At 39.9% G+C, this 17,142-nt stretch overlaps 1 protein-coding gene across 2 annotated transcripts in view; it reads left to right on the forward strand.

Annotated features, from left to right (window-relative positions):
• Positions 1 to 17,142, forward strand: part of scap (SREBF chaperone) — an 83,321-nt gene that overhangs the window by 18,032 nt on the left and 48,147 nt on the right. For both annotated transcript variants that reach the window (XM_088327666.1, XM_088327665.1), the window contains exons 7-13: positions 6 to 178; positions 4,700 to 4,826; positions 6,139 to 6,251; positions 8,512 to 8,606; positions 8,677 to 8,775; positions 9,695 to 9,904; positions 14,961 to 15,313. In XM_088327666.1, coding sequence (XP_088183792.1) covers positions 6 to 178; positions 4,700 to 4,826; positions 6,139 to 6,251; positions 8,512 to 8,606; positions 8,677 to 8,775; positions 9,695 to 9,904; positions 14,961 to 15,313 — 1,170 coding nt within the window. The remainder of the gene's footprint in view (positions 1 to 5; positions 179 to 4,699; positions 4,827 to 6,138; positions 6,252 to 8,511; positions 8,607 to 8,676; positions 8,776 to 9,694; positions 9,905 to 14,960; positions 15,314 to 17,142) is intronic.

Below are 17,142 nucleotides of genomic sequence, written 5' to 3' on the forward strand. Positions count from 1 at the left end.
TTCAGGTTCCTGGGTAGCCTCCGGGCTCGCCTGAAGCAGCTGCACCCGTCCACCAATTGCAGCCTGAAGAGCGAGCACGTGGTCCACGTGCACTTCAAGGAGGAGATCGGCGTGGCCGAACTCATCCCGTTGGTCACCACCTACATCATCCTTTTCGCCTACATCTACTTCTCCACACGTCAGTATCTGCAATCTTACTCGCTTAGAGCAGGGGTGTCCAACTCATTTGAACTCGGGGGGCCACACCATAGAACAAACATTCTGTCGGGGCCGGACGAGTAGATTAAAGGAGAAAAAAAAGAGGGATAAAGAAATAAGAGAAAGAGGGAGGGAGAAGGAGAGAGGGTGGGACAAAGAAAGAGAGAGAGGGAGAGAGCGTGAGAAACAAAAGATAAAAATTCGTGAGAGAGGGGGAAAAGAAAGGGAAAAGAAAGGGAGAGGAAGAAAGAAATCCAAAAAGAAATAGAAAGACAGAAGGAGAGAAAAGAGAAAGGAAAGCGCAAAGGGTAGGAAGAGAGAAAAGGAAAAAAGGAGGTTAGAGAGAGAGAGAGAGAGAGAGAGAGAGAGAGAGAGAGAGAGAGAGAGAGAGAGAGAGAGAGAGAGAGAGAGAGAGAGAGAGAGAGAGAGAGAGAGAGAGAGAGAGAGAGAGAGAGAGAGAGAGAGAGAGAGAGAGAGAGAGAGAGAGAGAGAGAGAGAGAGAGAGAGAGAGAGAGAGAGAGAGAGAACACAGAACACAGTGTCTTTGTTCAAAGCAACATCAAGTTGACATATTTCAACCTGCAGCTTGTTTTTCTCTTGCGCTTCTCTGAGTGTTGTCTCGCGGGCCGGATTCAATCCCTTAGCGGGCCTGATCTGGCCCGCCGGCTGACTGTTTGACACATGACACTTAGGGGAAAAAAGGCTCACTTTTTTTTTTTTAATTGAAAAAAGTACGGTAAATTGCTACATTTTAGACACTGCGGCTTTCAATACGGTGCGGCTTGTTCTTTTTTACAAAAAATTCTTACCTGTAATATCCGGGGTTCGTATGGGTGCTTGAAATCTTTAAAAATTCTTGTTATTGTTTCGAACGGCGCATCTGAAAATATCACTCTCCAACTACAGTGGAACCTCGCTAGTTCGCGGTTCCACTTTTGCGGGTTCAGAACTTCGCGGGTTTAAAAAATATACCTTACCTTCTCAATAAAAGCATTTATTCACTTGAGCAAGCGCGGGCTTATGTCAACTGAGGACACGGTGTGGACACTCTTATTGTGAAGGGGAGGGGGAGGCCCTGACACAATGCTTAGTCATCCTCCCACCTCACCCCCTTCTTATGTGGCGCTGTTTATCATGGAGGAACTCTGCGACGCAACATAAGTTTATTCTCTTCTTTCACATTTATCTCAAGTTTGACTTTATTATACCAAAAGCGAGCGGTTGTTTACTACCTAAACACGGCTAATTGTGTGTGGTTTCGTGTATTTGTTGTAAAAGCTGTTCGATGCCGCTAGCTAAAGTATGTTGTTATTGTCAGAAGGTAGCTCTTTCCCTTTCATTAAAATAAACGAAGACCATTTTTTTAACTGTTGTTTCCCAAAACGCTTCACAAACACTCATCAAATATCACATTTTCACCGTTTTTATTTTCAATTTGTAACCGGTAGTGTTAACGAGCGAAATAAACTCATACTTATATTTTCAGTTTTCGCGGGTGGTCTCGGTCCCCATTAACCGCGATAACCGAGGGATTACTGTATACTTATTTTGTTAACCTTTTCTACCTGGCATTTCTTGAGTGCATTGTGGCTTTATTTAGCATGTTTAAAGATGAAAAATGGATTCATTTCTTCCAGAATGATGTCTCATTGGCCAGCCTAGCTACCAATTCATTGGAGACTTGAGAAGATGTCAATGAGACCTACTGTTTCATCACAGTTGAGCTAAGTTAACGTACTGCACATAGAAATAGTCAGAAATCCCAAAATTCAACTTGATGGTACACGAAAAACCCAACTATGTCGGACAAAAAAAAACAAGCTATTTTTAGTCGACAGGTATGTTATTGTAACACGAATTCCGTTTCGTTTTAGAGAAGTTTCAGCGCAGCTCCCAAATGGCTCTTCAGATTTTTGGGGTTGCTTTAACTGATATACTACAAATAGTATTGCAACATTATGCATGGAATGAATGAATGAATATAAAAATATTATGTACTATATTACGCTAGCTTTTTTTTTTTTTTTTTTTTACAGCAGTGTCTGAAACTCATGATAAAAAGTTAGCGGACACCAGGGCAGGCAACTTTTCAGAGTTGCCAGCCATAAAGTTGCCTGCCCCATTTTTCCCAACTTGAAACACAGTAAGACTACTAATTACAAAAAAAACATTGTTACAAAGTATTAAGGATTGATAGTCAGAATATATAACAGAACAACACTTTCAAATGAAGTTTATTATAAATCTACTGATAACATTTAATTGCATGTATATGACAGGGCTGTTTTCTATCTGCCATCAGTATGTACCTGTATTGACTCATCTTCATTTATGCAATGTTTGCGTTGCGTCGTCTGCTCCAAGCCTTGTGAACTCCTCTTTCCACCATGCTTTTAATGTGCATTTACGTTTTGTGGCGTCATCAATTGTGTTAGCTTCTTTTGAATATTCTGGGGCTGAGGTTCTGGCCTGATTCCTAACCACTTCTCCATTGAACTTCTCTTTCCACGATGCTTTTAATGTATGTTTACGTTTTGTAGCGTCATCCATTTTGTGAGCTTCTTTTGAATCTTTCCTCTGGGGATGAGGTTTTGGCTTGATTCCTAACCACCTTAGCATTTTTCTTGTGTTCTCTGTGCGTCTACTTTGGAAAACGGTATGCAAAAGCACCACCTTATAACGCTCGGGAAAGTCCGGAAGCACGAAGTTATTCGATACAGGATTCTGATTGCCGAGTATGCAAATTGCCTAACGTAACAAAATTCCAAAATTTCCAACCCCAATGAAGATTTCGAAATCTGAATAAAGTAAATGTTTGATTTGAAAGAAAATATATATTTTTTTTCCCTTGAAAAAGTTGTTGGCCATCCGGGCGGAGACGTTTTGTAAGTTGTACACCCGACATAAAAGATGCACGCCCCGGGCGTCCCGGCAGACTTTATTTCAGACACTGGTACAATCAATGTTTTTTTTTTTTCCCTTACTGGATTAAATTTGTTGTACCACTGGGAAACACTTAATATTACACGTTGCTCATTTAAAACAAGAAGTGCATCAACATTTCAACGGAGCTGGGACATTAAACAGTATAAGCACTCCTGTTTTAGAGCCAGATTGATAAACTAATGTTATGGTAACAGCTAATCACTCAGCCTTCCACTTTAGTATGCTTTTTATGCTCTCTCTCAATCACAAACACACACACTCGTTTTACAAACTAATGTTATGATAAAAGCTAATATATCGGTCTCCACCTGAAGTTAACTACACTTTTTACGCTTTTCTACCACGGACACAGGCATGTCAGGACAAGTTTGCTGAGTTTCACTCTCTCTAATGTTATTGTAGTTATTGCTCTGGCGTCAGCGGCTCCGCCTCCGGTCACTTATCCAATCAGAAGGCGTGGGGGTGGGTAGCTCTGGGGTTTAAAAAAGACCACTGGTGTGTGGGAGAGCTATTTCAGCTAACGGTAGAAAATGCACAGGGCAAAGACTTAAGTCAAGTCAAGTCATTTTTATTTGTATGGCCCTTAATCACAAATAGTCTCAAAGGGCTTCACAGGTTATTACACAGACTATTTTTTCAGACTATTATTACACTATCCCCTGATCTGGAACCAACATGAGGGCAAGGAAAACCCCAAAAACCTCAACATGAGGAAAATGAAGAAACCCTGAGAAGGGACCGCACATGTGGCATCCCCCTTTCAGGATTATCAGACAGCATAGGATGTTGCAATCACAAATAATACAGAGATATTGTCCAAGAAAAGTTTTTAAACCAATTGCAACCGGGGAGGCAAGCCACTCGCTCGTCGTCCACACTCTCTCGCTCAATCTCGGTCATCCCCCGTCTGTCTCTGTGATATATTGAGATCACAAGACATGGAAAAGTACTGGTATGTTGAGACAAAGACAAAAGACCACCCCCCTGGAAAAGTAGCAACACCTTTAAACAAAGACCGGAAGACTAGGAATAGAATAGAATTGAATAGAATATAATTTACTTTTATTGTCATTCTTTGTAACCATGCACACAGAACAAAATGTCGATACATCTGACCCGTCCAGTTAAACTGTAGCGAGCCGATGCAGTCGCAGCCAAACAGGGCGCAGCCATTTTAGTCATTAGGTGAGCAAACCCCCCAATTCCAACCCTTAATGCCGAGCGCCAAGCAGGGAGGCAATGAGTACCACTGTTGTAGGAGACGAACTGATTAGAAATACACACCTTGAGCAAATACGTTTAACCCTACTCTACAGAAGTGAGGAGGAGGGGCGGATTAGGAACAAGGGAGAGAGGGTCCCGGCTGCATCCGAGATTTAGTGATCAGCCCGTGGAATAAATTAAAATGCCGATACCGATAGCCGTCAAATTCCCAATTATCGTGCCGCCCGATAATCCGTCGTCTCCTATTGCACAGTGTACCGGTACGTTGTTCTCACCATTTTATTACCAGACCCATTTTCATTTCTGATCTTAACTGGATATGGTCCCGCAGGTAAGATCGACATGGTCAAGTCCAAGTGGGGTCTGGCCCTGGCAGCCGTGGTCACCGTGCTGAGCTCGCTGCTGATGTCCGTGGGCCTGTGCACGCTTTTTGGCCTGACGCCGACTCTCAACGGGGGGTACGCCATGCACGCACGCACACCAAAGGCTTATCAGTGGCCTACTTGTTGCAGCCACTCGTGTAAACCTTCACCGGCCGAGTCATTGCTATCCCGATATTGACGCCGCGCCTCCGTCCAATCACGCGAGGGTGCAGATGGCGTGGCGTGACCGGCTCTACGGAATCAAACACGCGCGCTCGTCTGCCATTGGACCGAAAGCACACCCGCGCCACTATACACACACCACTAGTGATAAGGTGTGAGTGGTTGATGTCACTAGCATTGACCCGTTTGCACAGTTTCTTATCTGCAGCGGGGAAAAAAAGCTTCCGCAGACTACGAGTTATCAAATCATAAACGATCTTTGATTTACTTTGGGCAGACGATTGAAAACGGCGCCAAAATCTGTTGAAAAATAGGAATGTAGCGATACAAGGCACCATTATTCCGTATTGATCTAATCTGGGTTCGTACGAGTGCTTGAAATCCTTGCAAAGGCTCGACTTATAAAATTGTTGTCAAGGTTTGAAAAGTGCCTACATTTTACTTGAAGCGCTTGTAACTGCTTGAAATTGTGGCCATGTTTCTTAGGTTAGGTGTTGGTCTAGAGCAGGGGTGTCAAACTCATTTTACCTCGGGGGCCACACGATAGAACACACATTCTCTCGGGGGCCGGACTAGTAGTGTAGTATGCGTAGTCCAACCAAAAATGAGTCCAAGGGAGTTTTATAGGGTAGCCAAAAGTAGCCTTTTTCTTTCAATTTTTAGAAAGACAATTTAAAGAAAGACAAAAAGAAAGGAAAAAAACTTTTTTTCTTTAAAGGGAAGAAAAAAGAGAAGAAAAAAGGAAAACATTAAAAGAAAAGTAGGGGGAAAAGAAAGCGAACGAGAAAAAGGACAAAAACGTTTAAAAATTACAAGGAGGTAAATAAAAAAACAAAAAGAAGAGATTTTTTTAATTTTTTTTTCCTTCCTTCCTTCCTAGTTTTACTCTTTGTATTTTTTTTCATTTGTTGTCCTTTTTCTTTCTTTTTTCTTCTTTATTTCCGTATTTCTCTTCTTTCCAAATGTCATAAGTTGCGTTTCGGTCACTTTGAGTGTCCCTATTTGGTCTTCTTCCGTTGTGCTTTTAGCCCTCGTTTTCATTAGCACGACAGAACACAACCACATCTTGCGGGAAAACGATACACACTGTCCCTTTAACTTTCATATCAAGGCAGTGGCCTCAAACTGTCATCTTGCGGGCTGCAAATGGCCCCAAGGCCCCAATTTGAGACCACTGCTCTAATTGCTTAGCAATTTTGAAGGATTGTGTCTTTGGTCCCGGCAGGGAGATCTTTCCGTATCTGGTGATGGTGATCGGCGTGGAGAACGTCTTGGTCCTCACCCAGTCTGTGGTGTCCACTCCCGTGGACTTGGAAGTCAAGCTGCGCATTGCTCAAGGTATTCAAACGAGATATATAATAAAAACAGTGTTTGTACGGGTGCTCGAAATCTTGGATTCTAATGGTGGTGTTTTCAAAGTCAGGAACATGCTTGATTTTGGGTGAAGTGCTTGAAAATGATTGAAATTGTTGCCGTGTTTCTTGGCTTTCTATCTCGATAGGCCATGCAATGGATGAAGTAAAATAAAAATATAAAAAATGACGTCGACACGCCTGCTCTGGTGGTTTGTCATTATGGCGTAGTCGCCGCCCCCTACGGTTAGCTATCAAGAGGACAGCTCTATTTTAAAACACTGCTCCCAAGCGCCTCCTCGGACTATTTTTTTTTAACAATAAATGATCAATAATAATAATAAATCATTATGCACAAAATTATTTGGTAATTTTACATGATTTGCAGGGGATACCTGCATATCACTTTTATGAAAAAAATATCACCGATTAACAAAAAAAGCAGTAACAATTTTAGCTTCTTTTACACTAAATGGATTTAAAGGCAAACAACAACACAAAGTACCTGAAAATGCAAAACACTAAAATATAAATCAAATAAACATTTCAGTGCTATAAATAAATAATATGATGCAGACAAAAATAACTATTTACGATTCTATTTTTACCAATTTAGGCACAGTTTTTTGGAAAAACATGCACAAAGAAGTACCGTATTTTCCGCACTATAAGGCGCACCTAAAAGTCTCAATTTTTTTCAAAAGCTGACCATGCGCCTTATAATACAGTGCGCCTTATATATGGATCAATATTAAATCGCAAAGTCTTCCAACTAACTTGCAGCCGCCGACTCGATTTTCCCCCGAACGCCAAGTAGTACGCGGTGTATGCTGGGATTTATTTACCGGCGTTTCATTGGCTAACCAATGTGTCAATCATCAGTTGAATCGATCACTATTGGCTAAAGTTATTCGGAGGTCAAGGGGCGGATCCTTTTTATCATTTACAGGCTGGCATAGGCTTAAGCTGTAAAACTGACTTGACTAAAACAAAGCCTGCAATTGGCCGAAAAAGATATGTCAATCATTAGTTGAATCGATCACTATTGGCTAAAGTTAATCGGAGGTCAAGAGGCGGATCCTTTTTATCATTTACAGGCTGGCATTGGCTTAAGCGGCAAAACAAAGCCTGCAATTGGCCGAAAAAGATGAATGCGTATAGCACGTGGTTGACGGCATACAGAAAGCATATTTTTTACTATTCTGTATTTGTAAATATTTTATTCTCCTGGATTTACTACACTCACGGATATAAGAGGACCATGGCTGCACATTATTATTGAACACAACGACTTCGTTGAGCTACTTCGGCTATATATTTTCCCTGTATCTTGTTTCAGACTGAACTCGATGTTTCTGTGATAAGCGGTGCAGATAATGGATGGAATGGAGTGTCTATTTTTAAATTCAACTCAATTCCAAGTGTTTATTGTCATATGCACAGTAAAGCTGCGAGCGAAAAAGAAAATAGAAACTAAGGAATGGTTAGCATTTCTTGAATCCCAAGACTTTAACCTTCCGAATGATGGAACGATGCATTTGAGTGACATCGTACGGACACCGCATCCGCTCGTGTTCTCGACACGAATTTGCTTCTTTGCAAGCTTTGGGAATGTTAAGGGGGTAAGAAGTTGGACTGAACTATCTGACTGTTTTGTCCACGTTCCCATTGTAGCGCCTTATAATCCGGTGCGTCTTATGTATGTCAAATATAGGACCAAAAACTATTTTTTCGGGGTGCGCCCTATAACCCGGTGTGCCTTATTGTGCGGGAAATATATATTGAAATAATTAAAACAAAAATCGAAAGATCAGCGGTCTCTAAGATTTGAAGCAATCAATATCATTAAAAGGAGTCCAAATTTATCTCACCTTTCTGTGTTTTATACATTCAGTACTTTTACCCAATATCTAAAGAGCCTTTTCTGTGATTGTAAACAAATCTGACGTATTGAAGCTGCGCGTGCATTGTTAAAGCTGAATAGCAGAATTCATGTCAGTTTATAGCAGCTCCAAAGATATGAACAGCTCAAAAAAGCACAAAGTATGTGCTCGCTGCAAGATAGGGACTTTATTTAGTTATTTTTTTGCGTGGTGCTGGATTTCTTATTTGAAGTTACTGGAAAAATGGAAAACTTGGCCTTGAAAGTGTTTGAAAAGTGCTTGAATTTGGCCAGGAGTACGAACCCTATTGGACTTTGGGAAAGATAAGATACAAATTTAGAAAGCCGTGCTTTGACTCCCCAGGCCTAAGTAACGAGAGCTGGTGTATTATGAAGAACATGGCCACGGAGCTGGGCATTATCCTCATCGGATATTTCACCCTGGTGCCGGCCATCCAGGTTTGGATTCCGACACCTCCACTAAAACCCGAAGAAGATTTTGCTTGACTTATGTCGCTGGTACTCGTAGGAGTTCTGCCTGTTTGCCGTTGTGGGCCTGGTGTCCGACTTCTTCCTGCAGATGTTCTTCTTCACCACCGTGCTGTCCATAGACATACGCCGCATGGAGGTAAAAAGACATTTTGATGTTCTAGACTTGAGGTCGACCGATAACGAGGTTGACCGATTCTCGGCACCGATATTCGGGTATTTGACGGATATCGGTATAGGCATTTTTATTCATCTGATTGGCCCATTAAATGTATTTAAAACAAGGTTGTTTAGGCTCAGATGCAGCTGAGTCTCTCTGCTTGGACGCTACCTGCGCCTTCTGATTGTATAAGTAACCAGGGGCGGAAACACTGAAGCAGGAACAATATTTTAGAAGTTAGCAGCTCTGCCAATTCGCCCAACATGCCTATCGGTGGTAGAAAAGCGTGATAGCGATTAAGAGATAGTGTAAAAAGTGGAATCAACTTGAGGCAGGTTCAGGTTGAGACTGATATATTAGCTCTTATCATAACATTAGTCTGTCAATCAAGCGAAGTTTGTGATTGAGAGCATGAAAAGCATGCTCAAGTGGAAGACTGAGTGATGAGCTGTTACCATAACATTAGTTTGTCCATCTAGGCACTTTTCAACTTCGCCAGCTCTGTGGAAATTTCGATGCACTCTTTGTTTATAGTTACATTAAGTCATGTTGGTTGTATTTATTATTTATTGTGAAAAAAACGGGAAGCTATTCATGTTTTTATGTTCCATTATATGAGTTGCTGCTTAGCCTGGTTTTATTTCCTGCACTGTTTTTGGTTCAAGTGAAAGATAAGTCACGTTGATCCTAATTTTTTTTACTGTTGAAGGCTTTCAGACAGCTTTTCAGATGTATTTGAATTTATAACAACTATTCTTTGTTTTTGCATTATTAAAACTGAATGACGCCATTTTTTTAAAGCTTTTTCGGCTAATGAATATCGGTCGATCCCTAGCCTTTAGGTTTCAGTGGGTGAAAGAATTAAACGGAACGTATAATAATTGAAAAATCTCTGCAGCTGACAGACTTACACAGGCACATGCGAACCGAAGACAGCCTGCCGGCCCCCAAGCCTTCCTCTCTGAGGACGCGGTCTGCCCCCTCTCCCCCGCGGCCTCTCCCTCACACCATCACCCTGCAGACCACCTCCAGGAACCTGCGCCCCCCCAAGAGGTTGCGGCTGCTATACTTTCTAGCGCGCACGCGCATGGCTCATCGCATCATCAGGGTAAGAAGAACACCCCTTACTTACAAGTCATTTATTCATACTTTTGTGATTTTGACTTATTTAATCTTTGAAACATGTTTAATCAGAGCATGGGTGATATTTCTGAGGGTGTAGCTGATCAAATGACAAATATTATTCAGGAGATAGGACATAAATTGGCTGATAGCATTTTCTCACGTATACAGTCACACAATATAGTAGCTCCTAGCGCTGCTGCCACACAAGATGTAGCAAACACATTGAGTCAGCCTAGTCATGTGTCAGATATATCACAGGTTCAGGTGGTTATACAGAGAAAGGTTAAGGAACCACCGTCATTTATTGGGGATGGCTCAGACTCAATAAAAGTACATGAGTGGGAAGATTGTTAGGTTTAAGTCCCCAACATTTTTAATAAAACGCTCTGAAATAAAAGAAGACATAGAGAATCGGTCATTGAGAATTGGTTATTTTATTAATCATTATAATGAGAGCGGCGGAGACCAGGCTGTTACAAATCTCCTCCTCACTCTGAAGAAGTTCCCGATCCCCTCCCTTCTAATATTAAGGTTCTTGGTGAAAAATAACTTGAGTTATGGCATGCACAGGTCAGGGTGCACCCACTGGAATGTGAAACAGACAGAAACAAAAAACAACTCATGGCCTTGAAGAACAGCTTACGGCTGAAAACTATACAAAAAGGGCTGAGAACACTTATAACATATTAATGTCAACTGTAGGATAAATATATGTATATCATTCCAACAAAGATCTATTGGGGACATTTATTAAGAAGAGTAATGTGAGGCTTGAAGAGCAGGCCGAGGAAATCATTATGCATTTGAGAGGAAAAGCTAAAGATGTAGTTAGGTTTGGCATTAGAAACAGTAATATAGACGTCTATACCCGCCCTGACATGATTCTGCAATGTCTCTTCTGGAACGTCTCTAACCACCACTGTCTTGAGAATTTCCATCCATTCTGTTAGTTTCTGTCTGTTGATGAGTTCGAGGGGCAGGTTGTACTGGAAAAGGGCATAGAAAATTTTGAAGATTTGCTTCTGTATGAGAACAAGCGCTGATGCATAGTCGCTAGTCGACTTCTGAATAATTCCTTTCTCTCCCCTCTCGTTCAGAGTCGTCTTCAGTTTTTCATACTTACTGTGTCCTTACTGACTTGTACTGTGAATTTCCCTGTGGGGATGAATAAAGTATCTATCTATCTATCTAGACATCTATCTATCTATCTATCTAATCCACTGGTTGGCAACCTCAAGAGCATCAAACAAACCATAAAAAAAGATATGATACAAAAGCACAAATACTGTAAAACGATGTCAATAAGACGATTTAAATACCTTTTTTTGCTCGATATTTTGAAGATAGTTATTAGTGCAAACAAAATCTTACACAATTGGAGTGACGCACTAACAACAAGATTGAAATTATAGTTCAAATGGGAAACCAGTATCAATCCTAAGAAAATTGTTTTGATCCCATCCAAGTACTCTAGGGTTTGAACAGGTCCTTGAAACCCTTGAAAATGCTTACCGTATATTCCGGATTATAGAGCGCACCTGATTATAAGCCGCACCCACCACTATTAAGGTGAATTACCACTTTTGTACTTACACAAGCCGCACCAATGTATAAGCCGCGTGCGCCCGCATTAAAATGACTCAATCACAAGTTTAACCCAGATCAGGCCGTAAGTTCCACAATTGTAGCTACATAGATAGTACACAATTCTAGAACCACAGTTGGCATCATAATTGGAAAATGATACCCGTAATTAACGTATGATGCAGACTTGTAAAGTCTGGGTCCCGTTGAAAGTAATCCAAGGAAACAAAATGTATATTTCCAAAGTTAAGGGTGGGAAAAATATTTATCCACTTTTGTCCACTGCGACAACAGACAGATCTACCGGTAACTCAGCTTTACCCCAATTCCCATCAGCCCGCGTTTGCTCCGCCCCTTTTTTTTCATTCGTCCGTAGAACACATAACAGAACAAATCACTAAAATAAATACATGACAAAAATATACAGTTGCAAATACATATTATACACGGTGACACATATTTACGAAGAAAGACGGTACACCGAGAGAGTTTTCAAAGCTTTAATGATAATAATATAACATTCATCCCAAACCGTGCCTTTGAAAGGTACCAACACGCTAGTAGTAAAAAAAAGCATCCCGTAATTGTGAAATTCACGTTAGATCGTCCTCAACTTCCTCTTCAATACTATCAAGGGCGTCTTCCTCATTATCGGAACGTACCTTTACTTAACAGACAATGTATGCATAAACTTAGAGGTTGCAGTCTTTCTTGGCGCACATATTCTACTGGTCTTAATCTTACCTTTTATACTCGAGCGCTGCTGGTGTCCGTTAGAAAAATTCCATAAATTGGCCACTTCACTGAATAAGCCGCAGGGCTGAACATTTGGGGAAAAAGTAGCGGCTTATAGTCCGGAATTTACGGTACATTTTAATGTTGTGTTTTCAAGGTCAGTAAAATGCTTGATTGTTGCCGTTGCCATGTTTCTTGGCAGTATGACCACGCCATAAATGAAGACCATTTTTTTTTTTAAAGTGCGTGAAAATAACTCCCACACGCCTGCTTTCAGTCATTATGTGAAGTGTCAGCGCCCCCTACAGATCACACCAAAGAGGACACCTCTATTTAGAAATCCGGCTCTTTTCACTCAGTTCTCTGAGAAAAGCTTTTGACTGCCAAACGGCTCCTCAGATTTTTCGTTTTTTAATGATATGTTATCAATAATAAAACATTATGCACCAAATGAATTTTTAGGAGAAAAACACATGAAATATAAATTAAAATCTTCACAGATCTACAAAAGAAATTGTAAAATACAAAACAATTTAAGCTTTTTACTCTCTGTACATATTTAAAGTCGAACAACAGCACAAAATCGCTGACAATGCAAAACAATCAAGTTAAAATTATAAATGCTAAAATGCCCCCCAAAAAATTACAATTCTATTTTAACCAATTCAGACACAGAACCTCTGAAAATCACACAAAACATATGAATTAAAAAAAGGAAGCCAAAAAGGAAATGATCAGCAGTCTCTAAAATTGAAAGATAGAATGCACTTTGCTTCTGAGCAATCAATATCATTAAAATAAGTACAAATTTCGCTCATCTTTTTTGCTTTTTATAGATACAATCAATGTTCCCTGTCATTTTCCTTAGGGGTCTGAGCGTTCACACAAAGTCGGTGAGCAGCGCTTGAAACCACAGTGAGCAACGGCAATCCCAAGTGTGGCAAGATAATTAATTATCAAACATGTCCAAAACTTGATATCACGTTACATTTTCCGGCAATGCAAAATGATTTTTCTCTTTTGAATGAATTGACTCATGTACTATTGCAAACGTCGTTTGTTCTTACAATTCTTTCACAAGATATCCATTTCTTTTTATTTCCTGATATATTTTGTCGCATAATATTAACATTTTTGGGGGCTTATTGAGTCGGTTGCAGGATATAAAACTGTACTTAATCTCATTTTTTAGTGGAAGTACAATGTTGGCAACAAGATTGACTTGGTATCATTGGAAATTATTTAAATGCAACACAAAATTTTTCTTCTTTTTTCTGTGGTTTTTTTCTACATTTTTTTTAAATTCCTTTAAAAAAAAATCTCATTGCGTTTATTTTTTCCAAGCTGTTACTTTTTCTTTTTGTTCTCCGTTTACTTTTTTCCTACATTTCTTTCTTTTCTTTTTTTCTGGCTTTTTTTTCCTGATTTTCCTTCCTTTTGTTTCTTTTTTTTCTCAGCTTTTCACTACTTTTTTATTTTGGGTATTTTTTTCTTTTTTGTTCTATTCCCCCCTTCCTTTAAGTCATTTTGTGCAAAAGTTTACATCATATTTGGTCATGTTGGGGTTAAAGAAGCATAAACAATCTGAAGAGCCGTTTAGGACCCGAAAGAGCCGGTTCCTTTTAGTGAGCCGAGCCGAAGAAGCCGGTTCCCCGACAAACTCTACTGACTTTACTCAACTTCGTTCTCCTTCGACTCGACTTCAAAATACCGCATTTAGGACACAACGTCGGGGGAACCCGTGTATTTTGACCTTCATGCACTGTAACTCACTGTGACTTAATTGGCTTCTTAATTAGAAATTTGGAGCCCTGATTTTTGTGCGCTGGCTCGATTTCCTTGTGCGCTGAGAATGTGTGAGCAGTGCGCAATTGAGCACGCGCGCAGCTTAGAGGGAACCCTGGATACAGTTCTTTTTTTTTTGCCTTCAGGGTTTAACTCCATTATTAGCCAACACCTATAGAGCCCTTTCCCTGTTTGATGTAGCCAAGCTGTGCGTGTGTTGTTGAAGCTAAATGGCAGAATTCATGTCAGTTTATAGCAGTCCATTGACACAAAAAGATCGTAGATCATAGACGGGAACATAGCATAAATGTTGTGCTAGAAGCAAAATAGCGACTTTATTTTAGTCGTCAGTGACTTTTTATTTTCTCTTTCTCTCTTCCCACCCTTTGCGCTTTCTTTTCTCTTTTCTCTCCTTCTGTCTTTCAATTTCTCTTTGGATTTCTTTCTTCCTCTCCCTTTCTTTTCCGCCTCTCTCATGACTTTTTATCTCTTTTGTTTCTCACGCTCTCTCCCTCTCTCTTTTTCTTTTCCTTTGTTGCTCTTTGTCTCTTTCTCTCTCTGTGTCTTTTTAACTTCTTTTGCTCTAACTTCCTTTTCTCTCTTTTCTCTTTCTCTCTTCCTACCCTTTGCGCTTTCTTTTCTCTTTTTTCTCCTTCTGTCTTTCCATTTCTCTTTGGATTTCTTTCTTCCTCTCCCTTCCTTTTCCTTCTCTCTCACAACTTTTTATCTCTTTTGTTTCTCACGCTCTCTCTTTTACTTTCTTTGTCCCACCCTCTCTCCTTTTCCCTCCCTCTTTCTTTTATTTCTTTAACTCTCTTTTTCTTTCTCTTGAATCTACTTGTCCGGCCCCCGAGAGAATGTTTGTTCTACGGTGTGGCCCCCGAGTTGAAATGACTTTGACACAAGCGAGAAATCTTAGGAGCGGCATTTTGCAGGTCATCACGGTGATCTGGATCGGGATTCTGGTCTACACCGACCCGGCCGGATTGCGCACCTACCTGGCGGCGCAGGTGTCGGAGCAAAATCCTCCGGGAGAGGACGCGCCCGCGGGCCTGACTCCCGACCCGGAGGTGGCGCCGGTCTCCCTCACCCGACGCCTGGCGCCAGACCCGACGCCCCAAAACCCACCCGAGGGCCCGCCGGGCTCCCGGGGGGAACCCCTACCCCGGTCCCCGCCCACCGTACCCGAGATCACCTGGGGGGCTGAAGATGAGGAGGGATGGAGGAGACTCTCCTTCAGACACTGGCCTTCGCTTTTCAGCTACTACAACATCACTTTAGCCAAAAGGTGAGCAGATCGGCGCAGAAACCGGAGAAATCGAAAGTACCGTCAATTCGCGCAAGCTAGCTGTAAACACTGTGAGCAATGCTAACTTCTTCATAGTAAAAATGTTTGGTAACGGTTATATTTTAACAACTTCATATTTACAAATTATGCTAATAGCCTCATTTTGATGAGTTATGCTAACAGGTACATTCTAAAAAGTGATGCTAACGGCTAAATGCTAACTTCTTCATGCTAAAATTTTTTGGTAATGGCAATATTTTATCGACTTCATATTTACAAAATTATGCTAATGAGTACATGCTAAAAAGTGATGCTAACAGCTTAATGCTAACTTTTTCATGCAAAAAATGTTGGTAATGGCAATATTTTAACGACTTCATATTTACAAATTATGCTAATGGCCTCATGTTGATGAGTTTTGCTAATGGATAATGTTAATGTTAACGGCAAAATGCTAACTTCTTCATGCTAAAAATTTTTGGTAATGGCAATATTTTATCGACTTCATATTTACAAATTATGCTAATGAGTACATGTTAATGAGTTATGCTAACAGGTACATTCTAAAAAGTGATGCTAACGGCTAAATGCTAACTTCTTCATGCTAAAAATTTTTGGTAATGGCTATATTTTATCGACTTCATATTTACAAATTATGCTAATGGCCTCATGTTAATGAGTTATGCTAACAGGTACATTCTAAAAAGTGATGCTAACGGCTAAATGCTAACTTCTTCATGCTAAAATTTTTTGGTAATGGCAATATTTTATCGACTTCATATTTACAAATTATGCTAATGGCCTCATGTTAATGAGTTATGCTAACAGGTACATTCTAAAAAGTGATGCTAACGGCTAAATGCTAACTTCTTCATGCTAAAAATTTTTGGTAATGGCGATATTTTATCGACTTCATATTTACAAATTATGCTAATGGCCTCATGTTAATGAGTTATGCTAACAGGTACATTCTAAAAAGTGATGCTAACGGCTTAATGCTAACTTCTTCATGCTAAAATTTTTTGGTAATGGCTATATTTTATCGACTTCAAATTTACAAATTATGCTAATGAGTACATGTTAATGAGTTATGCTAACAGGTACATTCTAAAAAGTGATGCTAACGGCTTAATGCTAACTTCTTCATGCTAAAAAGTTTTGGTAATGGCTATATTTTAACGACTTCAAATTTACAAATTATGCTAATGAGTACATGTTAATGAGTTATGCTAACAGGTACATTCTAAAAAGTGATGCTAACGGCTTAATGCTAACTTCTTCATGCTAAAAAGTTTTGGTAATGGCTATATTTTAACGACTTCATATTTACAAATTATGCTAATGGCGTCATGTTAATGAGTTATGCTAACAGGTACATTCTAAAAAGTGATGCTAACGGCTTAATGCTAACTTCTTCATGCTAAAAAGTTTTGGTAATGGCTATATTTTATCGACTTCAAATTTACAAATTATGCTAATGGCGTCATGTTAATGAGTTATGCTAACAGGTACATTCTAAAAATTGATGCTAACGGCTTAATGCTAACTTCTTCATGCTAAAAAGTTTTGGTAATGGCTATATTTTATCGACTTCAAATTAACAAATTATGCTAATAGCCTCATTTTGATGAGTTATGCTAACAGGTACATTCTAAAAAGTGATGCTAACGGCTAAATGCTAACTTCTTCATGCTAAAATTTTTTGGTAATGGCAATATTTTATCGACTTCATATTTACAAAATTATGCTAATGAGTACATGCTAAAAAGTGATGCTAACAGCTTAATGCTAACTTTTTCATGCAAAAAATGTTGGTAATGGCAATATTT

Source organism: Urocampus carinirostris, chromosome 2, assembly GCF_059441175.1.
Source record: "Urocampus carinirostris isolate Australia breed hairy pipefish chromosome 2, RoL_Ucar_1.0, whole genome shotgun sequence".
Taxonomy (NCBI): Eukaryota; Metazoa; Chordata; class Actinopteri; order Syngnathiformes; family Syngnathidae; genus Urocampus; species Urocampus carinirostris.